We start from the raw sequence: 16,769 nt of genomic DNA, 5'->3' as shown, positions 1-16,769 counted from the left end.
ATGCCCCTACCCCCTTCACCATTCCCCATTCCCAGTTCCCTCTCTCACCTTATCTCCATCCCTGCCCATTGCCTCTGTCTGGTGCTCCTTCCCCTTTTCTTTCTTCCTTGGACTTCTGTCCTCTACTATTAGATTCCCACTTCTTCTGCTCTGTATCTCTTTCACCAATCAACTTCCCAGATCTGTACTTCAACCCTCCCCCCTCCCAGTTTCACCTATTATCTTGTCCCGCCCCCCCCTTCTAACTCTGACCCCTCATCTTTTTTTCCTCCAGTCCTGTTGAAGGGTCTTGGCCCAAAACATTGACTGTACTCTTTTCCATAGATGCTGCCTGGCCTGCTGAGTTCCACCAGCATTTTCTGTGTGTTGCTTGGATTTCCAGCATCTGCAGGTTTTCTCTTGTTTGATAAGGTTTTGTTAATGATTTTAATTCCTTTTGCAGCTTTGTGACTAACTCTTCCAAGGAAATTTATGTCATTTCCCTCTACATAGACAATCCACTATTAATTGCTGGGAAAAAGTTTGATCTTCGTTTTTACGTGTTGGTGACATCATTTCGTCCATTAAAATGTTATTTGTAAGTATAATAAACTTTAATATTCAATCACTATTTTCAGGAGCCACTTTATTCGGTACACCTTACATCTGCTCATTAGTGCAAATATCTAATCAGCCAATCTTGTGACCGGCAACTCAAAGCATAAAAGCATGCAGATATGGTCAAGAGGTTCAGTTGTACAGACCGAACATCAGAATGGGGAAGAAATGTGAGCTAAGTGTCTTTGACAGTGGAATGATTGTTGGTGCCAGATGGGGTGGTTTGAGTATCTCAGAAACTTGCTGATCTCCTGGGAGTGAGAAACAAAAAACATCCAGTGCGCAGTAGTTCTATGATTGGAAATATCTTGTTCATCAGAGGAGAATGGTCAGACTGGTACAAGCTGACAGGAAGCCAACAGTAACTCAAATAACCATGCATTACAACAGTGGTGTGCAGAAGAACATCTCTGAATGGGCAACACATTGAATCTTGAAGTGAATGGGCTACAAACATGCTATACTCAGTGGCCATTTTATTAGGTGCAGGAGATACCTGAATGTTTGCATCTACTTTATATACAGCTTTTGAGCATAGAAGCTGTATATCCCTCTGTTGACAAATATAATGCAAAAATCATGAGTTGGTCCTGGGTAGATCCTGAAATCTGCATTGCCCATCCTTGAGTGGGGAGCAGACCAAAAGTAGTTGCCTGCTCCATCTGATCCTAGGTATTGTAAACCTATTTTACCATGATAGCTCTTGACTTGTCATGGGTACAGAAGTAGTTTAGAATCTTTCAAGTTATTCATGACCACTGACCCAGCAAGAAGCTGATCGGTCACTGTATTGCATTTGCTGACCCCATCCTGTATGATTTCTGACTTTCTCAGCAGTTGTGTCACTATTTGAAGGGTAGCTGGCATATTATGCTTGCTTATTTCTTCTTCTTTGGCTAGCCATGGCTCTCTGGATGTCTAATGATGGTATTCCACTGAGGCTGTACATCCATTGGCGTAAGACAACTAGCGATAATTCTGAAGCTGCTATTTAGCATAAGAGTGAAACAAAGGATGTTTGCAGAAGTTCAAATCCTGGTCAGATGCTCCTCCTATTTTAAATCTGCAAGCTTCTGAATAGTATTGTTTTGAGCACTGGCTTTTCTTCTCGTCCGCTTGATGAGACTCTTGTAAGAAAGTGTGAAGACCACAGTTCTTCTGCGCCTCCTTGGGTCTGTGCACGATATCATTGTGATGCCAGCTGACGCTTGCATTTGAAATGGGGCGGGGATATGCACTTGTTGAATTTACTGCTTGTCAACTTTCATCAGATATTGTTTTAATAGCATCTAAACAACAACCACGTAAGATCGGATGATGAATTCACCTTTTGAGTAACAAACTTTTAATGTGGGCACAAAAGACTTTATTTGTCTCCTCTGGATTTTTTGGGATTGAAAGAAACCTTCCTAAAATATACATTTATTTATTTATTATAGGTATAAGCTGGGCTTTTGCCGATTCTGCACAGTGAAATACACTCCAAATGTCAATGAACTAGACAACGTATTTGTGCATCTTACAAATGTTGCCATACAAAAACATGGGGTAAGGCCTGGTTAATACAGAGAAGTAGTAATTTGGGATTGTTCATGCTGATGGAGGCTTTGATGCAGGCAATTCTCAGCACGGTTCTATCAAAAAACTGATTTTCTAGAGAGCTCAGCAAACCTGCACATTATACTGTTCCTTCAAAGTTTTGCTACAAGACTGTAAAGCCACTGTGAGTGGACAGTAAAAAAATTCCCAAAGTAAGCTCTTGAGCTAGCGAACACAGCCTTCAAACTTGTCATTTAACTCCAATGGGCCAATGTTGTGAACATGCCTTGCCTAGCATGCCTGTATCAGACATGGTGCTTTTCAGAAATTTGTTCCTTTTACTTTATTTGTGAAACTTTATTTGTGCACGTGCACAAGAAATTGGGCCACCTCACTTAAGAAATTGAATGCTTGGTTTCTTTTCCCAGTTTCTGATTAGTTAAGAAAACTGTTTAAAACTATATTGATATTGATTTAGTCATCCCAAGTGCATAATCCTTTGAAGAAAATATTGCTCTATTTGTGTGAAATTTGAGCCAGTCTATGTGCAAGATCCTCCAGATAACAGTCCACTCTGCATAACACTGATGAGATGAAGCATCAAAAATTCACTATTTTAAAACCATCTTCAAAAGATCTTCCTGGATTACAGGGAATGTGCTTTTTGTCATATCACCATCATTGAATGCTCTGAATACACTCATTAATTTAGGGTAAACTACTGATGAATCATCAGTAATTTAGTATTCATATTAAATTCATAACCATTTTGAATTATTCTGAGTACTAATGGAAAACTTAAAATACTTTTGAAGGATGACTACAACTCCATTCATGGTGGGAAATGGACTGTGGCAAATCTGAAACTTTACTTGGAAAGCACACGAGGAAAGAAAGTCACTGATAAACTGTTTGATGAAATTCACTGGATGATTGTACATTCGCTCAAAGCTGTAGCTGTGAGTATAATTGTGATATTTAGTTACATTTAAGAGTGGAATAAGATGGCTGGAAATCGAAAACATTTTTAAAAATCTAGCACATAACCAAATCTCTTTAAGGAACTTTAAAACTCCTCCAAATTTATTTCTATTTATTCAAATTTCAGGGTATGGTTATTGTTGGCAAGGCCAGCATTTTTTGCCCACATCAAATTCACCTCAAGAACATGGTTGTGAGCTTTCTTCTTGAACAACTGCAGACCTTCTGATGAAGGTATGCTCTCAGTGGTGTTGAAAAGGGTGTTTCAGTACCCAATTCACGGTGAAGAAGCAATGACGTATTGCCAAGTTAGAATGGCATATGCCTGAGGAGGAAACACGAAGTGGTAGTGTCCTCTTCCACCTGAAGCTGCCTTTGTTGTTTGTGATAGCACTTCGTGAGGTTCAATCAGAGTAGGTAATCAACTGCAGTGCATTTGGTAAATGGTGCACTTATGGCACAGAAAGTTAATATTTAGGTTGGGTGAGTGGGGTGCCAAGCAAATGGGATGTCTAAAACTGGTAGGTGTTGATGGGCCAATTTTAATCAGATTGGATATGTAAATGTAAAAAAACTATATGAATCCAGCCCATAAAAATCTTTGTTTTAACAGGGCTGGGTAGATAACTAACCTACTCTCTTGGATGGTTTGGTCATTTAAATGGTATAATAAGGCTTTGTGCTTCAGACTCTTCTCTACTGGTTTAAACACGACGAGATAGAGTTCTCAGACCTCAGGAGAACCGTGGAAGAGAAAATATCCTTTCAATTGTGTTTGTGAGTCGTAAGGAAGAGAATTGTAAACACAAAAAGGAAGAGAATTAAGCTGGCCGGTGGTGGTGTGACATCAGCACAGGACTTCAAGGCCAACGGTCCTGGGTTCAAATCTGGCTGGCTGCTTGCGTGCTTTCCATGCATGCTGGGTTGAGCAACGAGCTATCAACTTGTCATAAAAAACAGACAAACGCTAAGGAAACAGCAAAAAAAAAAGCCGCCTGATGTGCCACAAGTAACAACAAAGGAAGAAAATTACATCTGTCTGCTTCCACCTCCCCGAAGGTCATGTCCCGCTCTAACCCACAGTACCACCGATCCTCTTCCAGTGGACTGCTGAGCAGTCATCAGGGTTTCTACTTCACCATAACTGCAAATCAAAAAACTGCAGGTACCGGAACAGATCTGTATTAGAAGCAGAAAATGCTGTAAAAACTTAGCAGGATAGTCAGCACCTTCATAAAGAGTAAGTTAATATTTCTCTTTCAACACACATAAGATGCTGGAGGAACGCTGAGTTCCTCCAGCATTTTGTTTGCGTTGTTCGGATTTCCAGCACCTGCAGATTTTCTCTTGTTTGTAATGTTACTCTTTTGTTGGAACTGGGAAAGAGCAAAACCAAGTACAATAAGCAATTAAGAAAGAAATTAATATGTTGGTCTTTATTGTAAAGGTTTTTAAGCACATTGGTTCAGAAGATTTGTTGAAAGTATACATATATAACATGGAAAAACAGATTCCCCTTTTTGTCTTTTTACATGAAGTGTGTTTTACTTGTTTTTAAGACAGTACAGTGTAGATTCAGCAGCTTGTGTAGTGTGGCTCCCTCTGAAGCCAGAATGGATAAGATCTTGGTTGTCGTAGTTTGAATATTAATGTGTTAATAAATTTCTAGCTTATCATGTCCTAGTTTTCATAGTTTTTAGAGAATTGTGGGCAGGGCAATATTTTGCTGTCTTGTCCAAAATTTAGAGGCCTTCCTTTATATAACAAAACCTTACTGAGTGAGGAATTGAATGTAACCATTTACAGAAAAATGCCTGTAGCAAAAAAATTGCAGTGATAATTGTATGCCATCTTGAAAAGTAGTTTATTTAATTTTTAACACCAGTAATATTTAACAAAGAAATTAAAATATGTGAATTCAAAAGCTTTTTCATTACTTTCACTGTTTCTGCAGAAGATTGCTTGTTTCTAATCGAAAGTATTTGTTACGAGACATACACGACCTCACCAACTTCCGGGGTTTAGACATTCTAACTCTGGAGTATAGATAGCTGGCACAGCCCCTTTAAGGGTTCAGGACTGTCCCGCTAATTGGCAATCATATTTTGGGCGCTTTTGAAGAGCACCTGAACCAGCGTTATCTAGTATTTGGTTTTGTGCTCAGTTCTCGATTCACTTTTATTCCATGTCTCTTTGGATACTCCAGCTTTTGGGTCTGAACCAATCTCACCAAGGACTCATCACAGTATTGTGAGGTTTCTGGTACAATAGTGATTTAATATCCATTTAATAAGCATTTATAAAGACTATAGCTATCTACTGTGTGAATTCATTCAACAATTGTTTCTTCATTTCAACATTCTAAGCCAAATCTCTTCTGTCTTTTACAGCCTGTAATAACAAATGACAAACACTGCTTTGAATGTTATGGGTATGACATTATCATCGATAGCAAATTAAAACCGTGGCTCATTGAGGTAATTGGTGCTGAATAAATGAAGATTGAGATTTATGTAACAGCTGTTATCAATTGCTAAGACAATTCTAGAAAAAAATATGCTAATATGGTACGATACACTATGGAATAAAACAAAACGACTCTGTTCCATTATTAGAATTACAATGAATCACATGTAGTTAGACTCCTTTCTCAATCTTATTGGGACATCTTTTATTGGGCAGCACTTTTTAAAGCTTTCTTTGGAGTAAAGCACTGATGGAAAACAACTTACTGTAATGGATAGCTTGTGTCACTAATCATTTGATTGGCTTTGTTTTTTAAGCAAGCAGTTTGCAGTTTTAATGGAGTTGAGAATAATACATGTAGATGCCACATCTGTTATCCTTTCCCAATTTCATTCTGATCTTAGAAATAGAATGGCCTGGGTGTCTCTTCCTTTCTGCTTACAGTATAAGCCCTATTTGAGATAGATGGAGATAACTACAAACAAAAAGTCAACAAATTCAGATCCTAGGAAATTTTCAATCTCCCTGCTGTACTTCTACACAAGCTATGCCTCATGTAAATCTTGAACTATAGAAATTCAAGAAGTATATGTATTAAATATATAAATGGAGGATTTCAGAACTGCCTTTTATCAGTGACTCATTGAAATGAGTCACTGTCTGTCTATTCAGATGAATATAAAAGGCCCTTTGGTCAGGATGAGGGAGGATCTCAGTGAAGCCTTTTGAAGGTTGAAAGACCTAGACAGAGTAGGTGTGGAAAGAATGTTTCCTGTGGTGGGGAGTCTAGGACAAGATGGCACAGCCTCAGGATAGAGGAGTGTCCATTTAATACAGAATTGTGGAGAAATTGCTTTAGCCAGAGGGTGGTGAATTTGTTACCACAGGCAGCTGTGGCGGCCAGATCATTGGGTGTATTTAAGGCAGAGCTTAATAGGTTCGTGACTGGACACTGCATCAAAGGTTACAGGGAGAAGGCCAGGAAGTGGGGCTGAGGAGGGGGGAAATGGATCAGCTGTGATTGAATGGCAGAGCAGACCCAATGGGCCAAATTGCCTAATTCTGCTCCTGTGTCTTATGGTCGTATTAGAGAAAAGGGCATCATTACATCTAAAGGACAGAGTACAACATGCAGGTACATCTCATTGTTCATGTGGCTGAGTTCATACATAAATGACTAACTTCAAAAGCAGGGAAGATGCGTCATTTTATGAGCATGAAGGCAATGTTTCCACTGTAAATAACTGAGATGCTTAAATGATGTAATTATTAGTATTTTCCTACAGGATAAGTCCTATTTATTTCAATTATTTCCATTTTTATAAAATCATTTGCCCTTCTAACAGGTAAATGCTTCTCCTTCATTGGCAGCCAGCACTGCTAGTGATCGAATCATGAAATATAATCTCATCAATGACACGTTGAATGTTGTAGTTCCCAACGGTGATATCTCAGCTTGGAAGTTCAGCAAAGCTCCTACTAAAGAAACCCTTGGAAATTATGTTATCCTGTAAGTTAGAAGAAAATAAATCTAAGTCCATTGCTTTTTCTTTTTTAATTTCTGTCTTCTGTCCATGTCAAGAGTATCACCTAGCTTGATAGAATGTTGTCTTTTTTATGCTGCAAATAGGTGAAGCAACATTTAATTTTTAAAAATATTCTTTTGAACCATTGAATTCATGTGGTTTGCAGAGCAATCCCATCAATCCTATTTCCCAACTTTCTTTTCCATAAGCTATTCTCTCTCACATGCTCATCAACTCCACCTGATATCAGCCGCCTTCAGGAGGTGAAAGCCAGGAGAGACATTTAAACTCAGTGCATTGAATGTAGTAAAGAGTCCCCGGCACTTCACAAGAACATTGCCCAACATTACCAAAGAAAAACTGATAGCCATCAATATAGTAAAAATGAACAAAGATTGGAGGAAGTGTTTTAAAAAACATTTTTAGACTCTCATAAACAGAAACATAACCATGTCCCAGGTACCTAGAGTTGCATGAAAACAATACTCCCCAATATTTCATTAAAATTTCAATTCAGTAGCTTTTGATAATCCAAAGAGAGAGATTCATGTCTTATTATCATTTCAAAAATGTCATCTTATCAAGTTTACCTTCTGTGATAATTCAGAATTGTAGTTAATGATGGAATCTATTGCAAATAATCACATCCCATCAAAACAGATTAGAAATGGATAAAACCACTGCTGAATCCTAACCTAAATAAACACCTGTTTAAAAATCTAAAGATTCCTTGTTTTTATGTTTCATCGTCAGCTGTGATGAAGATTTAACATTGAATGACGGAGCTGATCGTGAAACGAAAAATCGCCCGGGTCAGTCTGGTTCAAAAGGTGGAAGGGCAAAAGAGTTTGGACGACCTACCACCACAACTTGGAAATAATGTCCAAATAAAGAAGAAATTAATTGATAGCAGCAACTGAACTAAAATATTACTGTCCACATCCTTCATAAGCCAATTGTTCTAGCAACCCAGTTAATGATGAAGAAAGAATTTGTTGTTGGCAATTTGCTTTTCATTACTGGTTGGAAGAAGACAGGACAAGTATTATAGAGACACAATTTTATTTGAATTATATTTTGTATACATTCCTCTGCTGAGAGCTTCAAGTCAGGTCCAGACCCAAGCAATATTTTTCTCCTGAACCACATTTGAATCACTTGCTACATTCCCAGAATTGGCAAGAGTAACATTATAACTCTCAAGGAGTAGAAACTGAACTGGGGACAGTTAGTATGAAATAACTACTGCTAAAGCATTAGGCTTCATATATTTAATTTGTGCAGATATAATTGTATCCTGGTGATAATAAATGAGTGATAAGCCCATGTAACTACTTCCTACTTTATGATAAAATATATTGTTTAAGGAGGGGAAATTTTGTGTTTGGAGGGTGTTGGTATTGCAGTGTGAAGTTCCCTTTACTATTCCTGCCACATTAATGAGATGGGGGAAGAGGAGCAGTTTAAAATCAATCACTTTGTATTTGCAAATGATATCTTCTCAAAAAGTAGCAACCCTTTTCCCTTATATCCTTTTCACATAGTGAAGGATTCATATCGCATGGCACAGTGGAAAAGACATTACTATTATAAAGCTGAGCTGTTGTAATAAAGTAGAGCCTGTGTGGAAACTAACAGAGTCATATGGTCAAGTAGAACTGATAGTTACATCATCAGTATTATGTGTCATGTCCTATGACATGTGCATTCATGGACCCATGACCATGATTGTTCTTGGCAAATTTTTCGACAGAAGTAGTTTGACATTTTCCTTCTTCTGGGCAGTGTCTTTACAAAATGGGTGACCCCAGCCATTATCTGCCTGGTGTCAGTGGTCACATAACCAGGGCTTGCGATATGCACCACGTGCTCTCATGGATCACATGACCCGGACTAAGGGGATAAGCTACACCTAGCCCAAGGGTAACCTACAAGCTAGCGGAGGGAAAGTGCATCTTACACCTCCTTTGTGAGGGAGGAATCTCCACCCCGCCTTAAGAATAGAATATCTGTACGTACATATAGTATAGTTCTGCGACATTGTTTTCCAGAATGAATTAGTTCATATATTTCCCACTTAATTCCAGATTTATACGAAGAAATGATTTCCAATTACCTAACCTTCAACATTGTTAGTAATAAGTTTTCTATTGTGATTAGTGAGAATGGCATAAAATCCAATTATGGTAATAAATCTGTGTTGAATTATGAGTAGCAAAAATATTTTTATGCAAAATCATTGCTTGGCTTACCACAGAAGTCTTGGTTTTAATCAACCTCATTGTTGAATCATTGGATTTATATATGTCACTGTTGCTGATCACAAACATCTTTTGAAGTTGTTCCATGAGGCTAACATTTTATTTTGAATGTCAATACGATGGAATTGTTGGGAATAATAGTTACAAATTAAAATAAAGTAAACTATTTTTAAATAGCTAGGGAGGAAACATGGCTCGACTTCATCCTTGAGGTTCTTTCTTTATGTTAAAAAAACTACAATCTAATCAATTCCTAAGGTAAACTGTCAATTTTAAAGCAGAACAAAGAACTCAATTTACTTATTTTAATAAATATAACCATCTCATTACATAGTCTGCTCATATCTTTTCTATTCATCAACAACCTTTACTACCACTGGGGACATCTTAAAGACGCGGTGCCTCAGAAAGATGTCATTCATCATTAAGGACTCTCACCTTTCACGATTGGCCCTTTTCTTGTTACTACCATCAGAGGGGAGGTACACTCGCCTGAAGACTCAGATTCAATAATTTAGGAATAGCTTCTTTCCCACCATCAAGATTTTTTAATGATCCATGAACACTGTCTTTTTCTTTTATACTATGTATTTATTCTTGTCCTTTATAGATTTTTCAGTCCTTGCACTGAACTTCTGCCACAAAACAATTAATTCATGTCATGTGTCTATAATAATAAATCTGATTCTGAAAATGAAGAGAAAAAGACAATAATACAGATTACAGAGCTGTGCAAAAGTCTTAGGTGCATGTAAAAAGTTCTGCAAAATGAAGATACTTTCAAAAATAATTAAATGGAAAGTTCCTAAATTATCAAAAATTTACTATAAAGAGCAGTAAAACGTAAAAAAAAACTAAATCAAATCCATACTTGGTGTGACTGCCCTTTGCCTTTAAAACTACATCAATTCTCTTAGGTAAACTGTCTTGGAATTTTAGTTAAAAAATCGTCTAGTAGATTGTTCCAAGCTTTTTGGAGAATTTTCCACAGTTCTTCTGCAGACTTGGCTGTCTTGCTTGCTTCTGTCTCCTCAGGTAATCCCTGACAGCCTTGATGGTTTTGAGATCAGGGCTCTAGGATGGCTGTATCATCTGACACCATATAAAATCTAGGGTGCTAAAGGCTTTTGCACAGTACCGTACTGTACAAAATATACAGCCTGTTGAGAAAGGTTGGATAGGGAAAATGATTCATTTTCACATTCTTACACTTGTTTTATCATCTCCTTTCATCTTTCAATCTCTGCTGCCTTATATGCGATCAAAAATCTTTTCCCTGTTCCTTCCCTTCAGTTCTCTACTTTAAGACATAGAAACATAGAAAACCTAGGCCCTTTGGCCCACGAAGCTGTGCCGAACACATACTTACTTTAGAAATTACCTAGGGTTACCCATAGCCCTCTATTTTTCTAAGCTCCATGTACCTATCCAAGAGTCTCCTAAAAGATCCTATCGTATCCGCCTCCACCATCGTCGCCAGCAGCCCATTCCACACACTCACACTCTCTGCATAAAAACTTAACCCTGACATCTCCTCTATACCTACTTCCAAGTACCTCAAAACTGTGCCCTCGTGTTCGCCATTTCAGTCCTGGAAAAAGCCTCTATCCACATGATCAATGACTCTCATCATCTTATACACCTCTATCAGGTCACCTCTCATCTTCTGCAGCACCAAGGAAAAAAGCCCAAGTTCACTCAACCTATTCTCATAAGGCATGCTCCTCAATCCAGGCAGCATCCTTGTAAATCTCCTCTGCACCCTTTCTATAGTTTCCACATCATTCCTGTAGTGAGGTGACCAGAAATGAGCACAGTACTCTAAGTGGGGTCTGACCAGGGTCCTAAGTAGCTGTAACATTACTTCTCGGCTCTTTAAACTCAGTCCCACGGTTGATGAAGGGCAATGCACCATATGCCTTCTTAACCACAGAGTCAACCTGCACAGCAACTTTGAGTGTCCTGTGGACTTGGACCCCAACATCCCTCTGATCCTCCACACTGCCAATTGTCTCACCGTTAATATTATATTCTGCCATCATATTTGACCTACCAAAATGAACCACCTCACACTTACCTGGGTTGAACTCCATCTGCCACTTCTCAGCCCAGTTTGCATCCTATTGCTGTCCTGCTATAACCTCTGACAGCCCTCCACACTATCCACAACACCTCCAACCTTTGTGTCATCAGCAAACTTACTAACCCATCCCTCCACTTCCTTATCCAGGTCATTTATAAAAGTCATGAAGAGAAGGGGTCCCAGAATAGATCCCTGAGGCTCTCATTGGTCACCGACCTCCATGCAGAATATAACCTGTCTACAACCACTCTTTGCCTTCTGTGGGCAAGCCAGTTCTGGATCCACAAAACAATGTGCCCTTGGATCCCATGCCTCCTTAATTTCTTAATAAGCCTTGCATAGGGTACCTTATCAAGTGCCTTTCTGAAATCCTTATACACTACATCTACTGCTCTACCTGCATCAATGTGTTTAGTTACATCCTCAAAAAATTCAATCAGACTTGTAAGGCATGACCTGCCTTTGACAAAGCCATGCTGACTATTCCTAATCATATTATGCCTCTCCAAATGTTCATAAATCCTGCCTCTCAGGGTCTTCTCCATCAACTTACCAACCACTGAAGTAAGACTCACTGGTCTATCATTTCCTGGACTACCTTTACACCCTTTCTTGAATAAGGGAACAACATCTTCAATCCTCAAATCTTCCGGAACCTCTACTGTCCTCATTGATGATGCAAAGATCATTACCAGAGGCTCAGCAATCTCCTCCCTCGCCTCCCACAGTAGCCTGGGGTACATCTCATCCGGTCCCGGCAACTTATCCAACTTGATGCTTTCCAAAAGCTCCGGCACATCCTCTTTCTTAATATCTATACAGGTATTCTCAAGTTTTTCAGTCCGCTGTAAGTCATCCCTACAATCACCAAGATCCTTTCTCGTAGTGAATACTGAAGCAAAGTATTCATTAAGTACCTCCACTACCTTGTCTGGTTCCATACACGATTGATTGGCCCTATTCTCTCACATTTTGTCCTCTTGCTCTTCACATACTTAATTTTCTCTGCATTTTAAACATTGTTTTATCTCTGACTTTTCCTAGTTTCATTGAAAGGTCATTTACTTGAAATATTAACTATGATTATCTCTCTGACTTTACTTGATACTCTCTGTTTTCCTTTGTTAATAATTGAATTTTTGTTAGATGTACCTTGTGAAAGGGAGAACTTTTTAAAAAGTTATTTTCAGTTGATTACATTGGAGCATCCCAAACACAACATTAAGAATTAAACAGATGAAGCCTCTGCAAAAGGAACAAATTTTCTTGGTGTTGTATTTTACCTTAAGTGAGCTTCTAACTACTTTTCTCAACTTTCTCTTTGATAGCCACTTTACTCTACCCTGCTTTAGTTCATTTGTTGCTAAAACACTCAACTATGTCTTTGTTAAGTCAACGCTTAAACATCACAGTCAAATTCTGGCCTCCTGCACTATATTCTCTATGAGATTAAGTTCATGCAAAACACTGCTGTACGTATTTTAACTTGGACTAAGTCCATTCCTCCTATCACTCATGCCTTTGCTGATTTATACTAGCTTTCACTGAAGAAACATTTTACTTTTAAAATTCATATCCTTATCTTGAACTCCTTCCAAGACCATTTCTCCTCTTGTAATCTCCTCTAACCATTATAAATTATCTGAGATCTAGCAAATCTGGTTTCATGATCATCTAGAAATATGAGCCAATAGTTGTTTATCTTCCAAGATAAAGGTCTGAAATTTTGACTCCTTCTTCTCTTCAAAACATACTTACAGTTTTGGCATAGTAATTTAGTATTTGCGTAGTTTAGTATTGAATTTTGTTTGTCATGTTAATGAGAAAGAACAAGATGTTTTTATTACTCTGTAGCAGGATTCCCAATCTTTTTTATGCCCCGGACCCCTACCATTAACCGAGGGGTCTGTGAAATCCAGGTTGGGAACCCCTGTTCTGTAGGCTCTGCGTCAATAGAAAGTCTTACAATTCAGCTACAGATTTCCACCACAACTGGAGCAAGGCCAATATTTAAACAATGGGTTTTGCTAGTGTTTTTGGAAAGGGTTTATACTAGCTTGACAGGAAGGTCAGAACCTGACGGAAGAGTCAGGCAAGAAGGAAGCAAAGCATGAAGTTTAGATTAGAAATGTAGCAGGCAAAATAAATAGACTGTGGAAAAAAGGTCAAATAGCATCAAAATTTTTAAAGCGTTAAAAGGCCATGTAGATAGATGCTGTATCTGCAACAAGGTGAGTGAATATGATCGGACTGCCATTTCAGAAATGTAGTTGTAGGGTGACCAAAGCTGAAAATTAAATCTTCAGGCTGTTCAGCATCTGGGAGGTACAGACAAAGTCAAAAAGGAGGTGAAGTAGTTCTGTCAATAGAGGATCGCATCAGCGCTCTAGTTAGAAAGAATCTTAGCTTTGAAAATCATGGTAGGTAATTCGAAAGAGACTGGTTTGAACTAAGAAGCAGCAAGAGAGCAAGGGAGTTAAATACTCCCGGTCCAAGGTCCTTTGTCAGAACTGTGGAAGTGAGAAAAGAAATTAGTTTTCATATCAAGGAAAGTGGTTAAAACAAAGATAGTGTCTCTGACAGAGTGTGGCAGAATGAGTTGAGGTGAGAGTAGCAATCAAATTAAGTTTCTGTATCTTCAAACATGTTTATATCCTAAACTTAGCCAACACAGTTGGCGTGAAGTATTAACACTTATTCTCTTTTCACAGAACATCCTTGACATCAGAATCAGAATCAGGTCTATTATCATGGACATATGCTGTTAAGTTTGTTGTTTCTTGGCAGCAGTGCAGTGCAAGACGTAAAAATGACTATAAGTTACCATAAACAAACAATTAAATAGTGCTGAACAGGAGTAGCCAGATAGTGTTCATGGGTCGTTCGGAAATCTGACGGCGGAGGGCGAGAAGCTGTTCCTGAAATATTAAGTGTGGGTTGTCAGGCTCCTGTACTTTCTCCCTGATGGTAGTAATGAGAAGAGGGCTTATATATGATGGTGAGGATGCTTAATGATGGATATCACTTTCTTAAGGTAGCACATTTTGAAGATATCCTCGATGCTGAGGAGGAGGCTTGTGCCTGTGTTGGTGGTGGCTGAGAATACAACCGTCTGCAGGCTCTCGTGATCCTGCACGTTGGCAGCTCCACACCCGAAGGTGACGCAGCCAGTCAAGAGTGCTCGCCACTGTAAACATTTGCAAGAGGCTCTGTGATGTGCTAAATCTATTCAAACTCCGAATGAAGCACTGCCACTGGAATGCATCCTTCGTGTTTGCAACAACGTGTTGGGCCCAAGGTAGATCCTCTGAGATGCTGACACCCAGGAAGATGAAGCTCTTTACCTTTTCCACCACTGACCCCTCAATGAGGATTGGTGTGCGCTCTCCTGACTTTCCCTTTCTGAAGTCTACAATCAATTTCTTGGTCTTAATGATGTTGAGTGCAAGGTTGTTGTTGTGACACCACTCAACCAGCTGATCTATCTCACTCCTGTAAGCCTCTATGTTGCCATCTGAAATTATATGCACTAACTATGGTGTCATCAGCAAATTTACAGATGGCTTTTGAGCTGTGCCACACAGTCGTCATTGTAGAGAGGATAAAGCAGTAGGCTATACATGCATCTTTAAGGTGCACTGGTGCTGATTATCAACAAGGGGGAGACGTTATTACTGATCCACACGGACTGTGGAATCCTGCTGAGAAAGTCAAGGATCAAGTTGTAGAGGCAGGTAGAGAGGATCAGAATTTGAAGCTTATTGATTAGTACCGAGGGGATGATGGTGTTGAATGCTGAACAGTAATAGATAAACAGCCTGATGTATCCGAATCAGACTCAGGTTTATGATCACCGGCATGTGACGTGAAATTTGTTAGCTTAGCAGCAGCAGCAGTTCAATGCAATACATTATATTGAAGAGAAAAAAATAATAATAACAAGTAAACCAATTACAGTATACATATATTGAATAGATTAAAAATGTGCAAAAATCAGAAATATTGTATATTTTTTAAAAATGTGAGGTAGTGTCCAAGGGTTCAATGTCCATTTAGGAATCGGATGGCAGAGGGGAAGAAGCTGTTCCTGAATTGCTGAGTGTGCGCCTTCAGGCTTCTGTACCTCCTATCTGGTGGTAACAGTGAGAAAAGGGCATGTCCTGGGTGTTGGAGGTCCTTAATAATGGACGATGCCTGTCTGAGACAATGCTCCGTGAAGATGTCCTGGGGACTTTGTTGGCTAGTGCCCAAGATGGAGCTGACTAGATTTACAAGCCTCTGCATCTTTCAGTCCTGTGCAGTAGCGCCCCCCCCCCCCATACCAGATCACTATGCAGCCTGTTAGAATGCTCACCACGGTACATCTATAGAAGTTTTTGAGTGTATTTGTTGACATGGCAAATCTCTTCAAACTCCTAATGAAATATAGCCGCTGTCTCCAGGTGTATTGCTGTTCTCCAGGTGGTCTAAAGTTGAGTGGGCAGCCAGTGAGTGTGTCCACTCTAGACTGTGGTGGTAGGCAAATTATAGCAGGTCCAGGTCTTTGTTCAGGCAGGTGTTAATTCTAGCCATGACCTCTCCAACACAGTAGATGTGAGTGCTACCGGGCAGATTCTGCTTTTTGAGCACCAGATTCAGATTTATTTATCAAATATATATCAAAACACATAGTGAAATGCATTGTTTGCTTTAACAACCAGCACACCCAAAGGTGTGCTGGGAACACCTCCCAAGTGTCATTCTGTAGCCAACATAGCGTGCTCACAATGCTCAGCAGGACAACACAGAATGCAACAAAGCAGAACACACCAAGGGACAAAGTAACAGTAGCAAAACAAGCTACGTTCCTCCCTCCTACCCACACACATACACAGCCCCCTAACCCCAGGACAGACCATATTCTTCGGCCTCCAGTGGACTCACTGATTTGCAAACATTGAGCCTTTGACTTCCCCAACAGACTTGCAGATTTGTTGATCAACTTCCAGACTTCTAACCAACCTTTGGGCATCGATCATTCTGAATGATGCCCTTTTTAAGCAGGTGGAAACCTCTGAATGCAGCAGTCGGAATTTTATATATTTCATCTGCATCTTTAATTTTGATTTTCATTTACAATTGGACCTTGAAGAGAGAATACGTTAAGTCATGTGTGCAGTTATGATCTCCTTATCAAAAACACAGACAGGAGGATCTACCAGTGTGGTTCATCAATGGCATATATGTCACATGTTTTGCGATCACATTTGCTAGGTTTTATTCTCTTGAGTTTATATAAGTGGGGAAAAAATCATCGAAAATTTAGCATGGAGGATT

General features: G+C 39.2%; 1 protein-coding gene across 1 annotated transcript in view; it reads left to right on the top strand.

Annotated features, from left to right (window-relative positions):
* LOC134352358 (polyglutamylase complex subunit TTLL1-like) overlaps window positions 1-7,989 on the top strand; it is a 28,176-nt gene extending 20,187 nt beyond the window's left edge. Inside the window, exons 4-9 of the mRNA XM_063059665.1 lie at window positions 443-577; window positions 2,037-2,145; window positions 2,952-3,095; window positions 5,508-5,594; window positions 6,930-7,093; window positions 7,863-7,989. Coding sequence (XP_062915735.1) covers window positions 443-577; window positions 2,037-2,145; window positions 2,952-3,095; window positions 5,508-5,594; window positions 6,930-7,093; window positions 7,863-7,989 — 766 coding nt within the window. The remainder of the gene's footprint in view (window positions 1-442; window positions 578-2,036; window positions 2,146-2,951; window positions 3,096-5,507; window positions 5,595-6,929; window positions 7,094-7,862) is intronic.
* Window positions 7,990-16,769: the final 8,780 nt, after the last annotated feature.

This window comes from Mobula hypostoma, chromosome 9 (assembly GCF_963921235.1).
Source record: "Mobula hypostoma chromosome 9, sMobHyp1.1, whole genome shotgun sequence".
NCBI classification, from domain to species: Eukaryota; Metazoa; Chordata; class Chondrichthyes; order Myliobatiformes; family Myliobatidae; genus Mobula; species Mobula hypostoma.
This window is presented reverse-complemented; position numbering and strand designations above follow the sequence as displayed.